This window comes from Xiphophorus maculatus, chromosome 2, assembly GCF_002775205.1.
Source record: "Xiphophorus maculatus strain JP 163 A chromosome 2, X_maculatus-5.0-male, whole genome shotgun sequence".
Lineage (NCBI taxonomy): Eukaryota > Metazoa > Chordata > Actinopteri > Cyprinodontiformes > Poeciliidae > Xiphophorus > Xiphophorus maculatus.
This window is the reverse complement of record NC_036444.1, coordinates 31,188,171-31,194,928: the sequence shown is the minus strand read 5'-3', so window position 1 is coordinate 31,194,928 and position 6,758 is coordinate 31,188,171. Positions and strand designations below refer to the sequence as shown.

The following is a 6,758-nucleotide window of genomic DNA, read 5'->3' as shown; positions in this document are numbered from 1 at the left end:
TCAAAGATGTGTATATCTTTCCTGAGCATCATAACATAGTATTTGTTAAAACACTGATGAATAAAACTTGATGTTTATTTCAAGGGGAAAAGATCTGAAGTGATGGTGAAAACGACCTCTGTGTTAGAGGACAGTTCTGTCCTGTTCAGCCATCACCATCTACAAACACAAAATTGTTAGTTCAGACATTTTTATTCTATACATTAATGCAAATTTGATTGCTGCTGAATGATTTTCTAAATATATAATATATAAAAATAGATGTCTGTCAAATATCTAAACTACAATCCCAGATCTCAGATGAGCTGAAAAGGAGGCTTCATGGAGCAGAGAGAGGAGGAAGTTCAAATCATGTCTTCCACCCTTCACACAGGACAAGGATCATATCCCCAACTCCAACATCTCTCTGAGGCATTTTTCTACAGCCTGATGGAAATATAGAAGGGACCAGCAAAAGCAAATGAACTGGATTAGAAGAGTTTGGTGTAATGCAGGAGATGTTACTGCGGAATATTGTCTCTGCTGACCAGATGTTAGCTGTTAGCATGTCATACAGTAACAGTCTTTAGACAAAGGCCTCTTCAAATTTGTTTCAATATTGTCTGCTACTGGAGACCTTTCTTCCACACACATTGAAGTACATTTGAATTTGAATATTTTCTCAGGTGGACATAATTTGTCACAAGACCTCTATCTGTTCTCTGTTCAAGCTCCTAGAACTGTTTGTCATAAACTGCTCAGAGGAAAGTGAATGATATTTTAATTGGAGGTTGAGCTCTTGTTTTGAAAAACAGGGGGCGGTGCTTGGAGCGCTGCTGTTGCGTCACAATTTACTCTAAGTTGCGGGTTATAACGTCTTTTCGCCATATTCACATATGTATTGATACCAATGTAAAATATGCAAAATAGGTACAGTGACATAGGCTTTGCCAAGCAGATATTCAGCTGGAATTTAGTACCGAGGACAAATGGCAACGACACATCTCTCAGCGACTTCTCAGGTGAGCTAATGTGTGCTAGCTAGCCAGCTAGCCGCCCTGGCTGTGTTTACGTGCCAGGGCGCAAAAGTCCCCGATTTCATCAAGAAAACAGCCGGCTTTAAGATACGTTAAGTACTTTATCAAGCAAGTGTTAAAGAGTTGATGACTAAATGTTGCTTCATGGACGCTAGCGCCATTAGTGTGGATGGTGATGCTAGCTAACTTTCTATTTCCAGTAAACTTGTGTTGATTTTCTGTCAGCTGTACAGAAGCCGCTCGTGCGCCGAATCCTGCAGTAATTAAAGGTTCCCACGAGCTATTTAAACTGAAAGGTTGATACGTTTTCATGGCTGTTACCTGAGTAAACTCTATTTACCCTCAAATCTAGATTATTTCACAACTTTTACCATAATAAGAATATATATATATCATGTTCGTAACAGTTTTCCAAAGTCATTTTAGTGGAGGTCAAATATGTTGTAAAACTTTCATGTGGAACCTATATTTCATGTTTTCTTTCAATATGGATGTTTAGTTTCTACAGCGGCCAAATCTGAACTTAGCCTGATAAAAATTAGCCCCTTTACATGCAACAAGAGCAGAGCTGCAACATATTCTAAATCATATTAGTACAGATAACCTGACAGAGGAAGATATTCCAACGAAACACGTAGAGCTGCTCACCAGCAGTAGAGACGGTCCAGTAATTTAATCTGCAACTATTTGTATGTAAATGGTGCCAAAAATCAAGATTCTGTTGAACTAATAAGTTGATCTGTTCTTAATAGTTTTAGATGGGAAACACAGTGAAACAAATCAGTAAGTAGCAATGCTAGCTTCAGTTTGTAACAATGATAAAATCAACTTGCTAATAGTATTTAGTTCAACTGTAACATAATAAACACATTAGAAAGTTAACATTTGCTCTCACAAGCTAATTTCTATACCTGTTTATGTTGGATCACAGCAGTGGGAGAACTATCACAGTGAGGAAGGACAGGGGGTGCAGTGTTCTTACAAAAGTAGCATTTGAGGGAAAATAGACAGGTCTCTGCAGATAAACGGCTTATTGCCAGGAAACATAACCAAACACCAATTTTGCTCATAATATATATTCATTCTTGATGTACCTGCACTTTTTTAAAATGTATCCGTGGATTGTTGCTATAATTCCAAGCACTTACTGTTCCAAGCAGAAGAAAGTCTCACCAGAAAGCCAGCATTGTGTGAGCCATGTCCCACAGATTGAATGGTGCTTGCTTGCTCCGGCAGAGATGTGGTATGGTGTGTTCCTGTGGGCCGCCGTGTCCTCCATCATCTTCCACCTGCCTGCAGCCCTGATCTCCCTGGCCACTCTGCGGCAGCATAAGATCGCCCGGTTCACGCCCATCGCCATCCTCCTCATGGGCATTCTGGGACCAGTTTGTGGAGGGGTTCTCACCAGTAAGCCTTCCACCTCAGTGTGTGTTTGCACTTCTGTTATGATGTTTTAGTCAAGATTATCTAATTTTGTCTGGATAAAACAAGTAGGAGAAATCTTTAAATTATATACATTTTCACTGAAACAAGTAGATTCTTATCTTGTCCGTTTTTCAGAACATAAACTCATTATTTAGAAATTCCTGCAATACATTCATTCACACCATCATCTTCTGTTTCACATTTTCATGTTGGCAGGTCTACATAAAATCATGAACCTGTTTGTGTCCCTCAGGTGCAGCCATAGCTGGGGTGTACAAGGCAGCGGGGAAGACCATGATGTCCTTTGAAGCGTTTGTTTTTGGAGTAGGACAGTCATTCTGCGTCGTCCTCATCTCTTTCCTCAGGATCCTCGCCACCCTTTAGCAGAGCCGAGTCTGTCCTGCTGCTGGTTCCCAACCGGAGCTGAGCTGGAAGTGGGACAGAGTTGGACCAAACAAATCCAGCTTTTAGGCTATGATGTCATTTTGTTGTAATCTCAACAGGCCAGACTTTTCTGAACCGTCAAAGGTACAAGTGTGTGAGCTTGAGTATGCACCATGTTACGTTTTGTCATTAGTGTGGATTATTGATCATAACACAGTGCTGTGTGTATCAGCATCAGTGATTGCGTTATTCCAAAGTGAAAGGAAAACTGCAGGGGGGTGTCGAAAAAATGTTTACGTTCTCTATGCAGGATGTGAGGGGTTACGGCTTTGCAGTAGTATGACACTTTTCTTTCCTCAGGGTGTGTGTGTGTGTTTCTGTGTGTGTGAGACATTGCAGGTAAAACATGAATCTGACTGACAGGCTGCTTCACTGTTAAACCAAAATGTGGTGGTCAGATCAAAGACTTGCTTTATTTCTTGAGGCCTTATTTTGTGTTTTCTGGTTCCTGTTTGTTTGGCATCTGAAGGCGTCTCTCTGAAGCTTCAGTGAGCAGCAGGTTGCACACTGAAGCCTCCGGGTTTGCTATGCAAGACAAGCTTGAACAATAAACAGACTCCAGTGGTTTAGATGACCTTTAACCCTAGATCCTGAAGTTGTCCATCAGTAACCTGACAGATGTGACCAGAGGTTTGGACTATGAGGCATGATTGTTGGCTTATCAAACAATGTTTAGGTTCAGTTCAAAATGTTTCAGCACTACCAAGCTGGTTCACCTTTTAACTGGGCTTATTACCATGGTAACCTCTGCTGGATGTAAGCAGAACTGACATCAACTGATTATTCTGGTTCCTGTTAGAAGCTGAAGTTTAGAAATAACACTTAACAGAGTTTTGTGACAGATTTTTAATCATGATTACTTTGTACAGCTTTGACCTGCGGATACTTTCTTTTACCTAATTCATATTTCTCTAGGCGAACTATGACATAACAGTATAGAGAATAAGGTTGAAAATTGTGTCCTGTGATTATAACGGAGGCCGAGTTGTGTGAGAACAGTTGCTGTCATTTAGGGATTTAATGTTATTTCAGACAAAATCCTAACATCTTTAACATTAGTCATAGAGCAGTCAACATAATGAAGTAGACATTACGTTGCCAAATCCAGCATGTTCCATCACAGCTCAAAGCAAAGTAGCAGCTGATCTGCTCTCTGTTCAGCCTTCCTTTTATCTGCTCAAAGTCCTGCTCTCTCTCACTGTCTCACAGATCCGTAAGACTACGGATCTGAATCTGAACAAACCACTCTGCATGCAGGCTAAAGATGCGTCTGTGGTATTAATACACATATTTGCTCTTTCTTCCATGAGTCCATGTATAACCAGTCGTAAGGCCTTGGTTGTCTTCCAGAGTGGAGAACCAGCAGCTCCGGGTGTGACGTCACACACACACACACACACACTGCTCTCCATTCTGTTCTTATTCATGTCTGCTAATATTTCTCCATATGTTGGAGTGTTTTCTCCCTGCTGTTCCATTCAGACAGAAATAAGGGGATTTTTGCAGACTGCCACGTATTGCCCAGTTTCAGGAGGTCAGTTAGTGTTGGAAGGTCTGGGAGTGTGATTAGTTTTATTTTTAATATTTCTTTTACTAAACAAGTATTTGATATATTTGGTGATTTTCAATGAACCTTTTTCTAAATGGTTTAAATTAATTGTACATTTTTAGGTTTTCTGACAAAGATCTAAATGGCTCTATTTTTCTGCAGATTCTATTTTTCTGTGTATATTTTTGCTTGGTAGAAGTATCTTTTGCCTTTCAGAGCTTATTAAATCTGCCCCATGTCTGTTATTGATGTTATGTTGCTTTTTGATAATTGTGAATCAAGGTACATGAGTTAACAATTGAACAAATGGATTTTATGTAATTTGTTAGAGAAAATAAGTATTTGCAATTTTTTTGTTGTTGTTATTGTAACTTAAAGAAATCTGCTTTTGTTAAAAATATTTTCCTCATTTGCTGTTGTCTCTGTATTGATGAATAAATGCTTGTTTTGGGACATTTTTATACAAATATGTATTCTGCTTATTAGAATACTTCATAATAACCAAATAATGGCAACTGCAAACTCGTCTCACTGCAGAGCTGCACAGATTGAAATGCTGTCACAATTTCTGCCACTCATCCAGTTGGTCCAGTGGTAGCTGCCTGAAGCAGCTCCACTGCAGCTGCGTTTCCCAGATGTACTGAAAGCTGCTGCTGTGATACCAACCCAACAGGTTCCCTTCCTTTCAAACGGCTTCTAGACTTTGAGGGAATTTTATGACATGCCTCAGAAGGTGAAATAGACTTAACACTCAAATCTTTAGATCCCAGATGCTTGTTATTTTATGGTAAGGTTATTGAAAGCTCTGTAAATATGGTTCACAAATCAGAAATCTAAAAGCAGTCATTCTGCTGAGAACGCCTCAGCTCAGTCACAGATTTCTAAATATGTGTCCCTTTTTCAAAATTAGTAGTTTTTCCAGGAAATCTAAGCTTTAAATAAAAATAATTTGTCACCATGACCAATAATTTTCCTACATGTTTTCTGATGCAGTGCTAGATATGAACCTGGCTACACGACCTGTGACCCTTGTTTCACTTCTAGACCAGAATGTTTGATTTAGATCTGATGAGAGCAGCTTCTTCCACAGGTTTCCCCATGTGACCTTTGGTGACCTGTAAAAATGTGTTTTGACGGCTTTCTTCCTTCTGTCCACTTTTCCTTTAAGACTGAATTTGTGAACAAATAATTGCCATGTCAGCAGTTTCTCCTTCCTAAGTTGTGGATCTCTGCAGCTCTCCTCCAGTCTTACCACAGGCCTGTGCCAAACATCTGACTTATTTACTGGACTGATTACTGATGAGTTCACCTGCAAAGGGAATTGATTGTGTTAGATTCTATTTTGCAGTATTACAATAAAGGGAGCTTAATACATATAAAGGTTCCCGACTTCAGATTTTCTTTATTGGAAAAAGAAAGAAAACTATCATGGTCCTTACATTTAATGATGGGGGTCATTTAAAGATTGATTAGTAATGGTAATTTCTCATCACCAATGTAGGGTAGAAAATGTACTTACATAAATAAACATCTTCATGATTCTACAACAGAGAGATGATGGGTTAAGCAGATTATTGGAGCAAAACTTAGCTAGTAATTTTATGGTTGTTTTTTTACCTTTAAACATCACCTGTTTATAGGATATCATGCAAACAAGTGAAGCACAACCTGGCTGCCAGTTGTTGACATAAAAGAATAAGACCATAAAAAAGGAAAGATTTTAAAACATTGTACATGTTTAATATTAAATATTTTAAAAAATATATTATTTAAAAAGAGCAGCTGGACTTGCTCACTTATTGAGTTGCCTTTTATTTAACCACTTAGGATTTGAATGTCCAGAATAACTGAGACCAACAAAAAATGACATGTATAACATCAAAATTATGTATTTTCATATAATAATGAAAATGTAAAACAAAAAATTAAGGAGCATCAATTTGGTTGCACACCCTTAATCTAGCTTCTGCATCCAGAAAAGAGCAAAAGTGCCAAGACTCATAAACAGTTGTGGTCAAATACATGTACAATCAGCAGGCCTCTGCTGCCACCCGCAGGACTGATTCGGTAACAGCAGCCATAATGAAGAAAGGCTAATAGAGTTTTTTCCATTCATTCTTTTGAAATGAAATAATTCATCATTATATTCAGCAGTAATTAAAATATTTACTACAATTCTTGGAACAAAAAAATAATGCAATGCTGAGATCAGTGCTTAATTGCCAAAGTTCAGTGAGAATGTTTTTTTTCCCACATTAGTTAATAATTACAACTTTATTGGAACAAGGTCCATTCTGAAACTATGACTGACTGACGCAGAACCA

At 38.5% G+C, this 6,758-nt stretch overlaps 1 protein-coding gene across 1 annotated transcript; it reads left to right on the top strand.

The window, feature by feature from the left end:
- Nucleotides 1-777: 777 nt before the first annotated feature.
- tmem170a (transmembrane protein 170A) lies at nt 778-4,901 on the top strand. The gene is made up of 3 exons (XM_005810106.2): nt 778-1,001; nt 2,253-2,423; nt 2,695-4,901. Exons 1-3 carry the CDS (start codon nt 899-901, stop codon nt 2,823-2,825), a joined length of 405 nt encoding a protein of 134 aa, XP_005810163.1. The 5' UTR covers nt 778-898; the 3' UTR covers nt 2,826-4,901.
- The last annotated feature ends 1,857 nt before the right edge of the window (nt 4,902-6,758 follow it).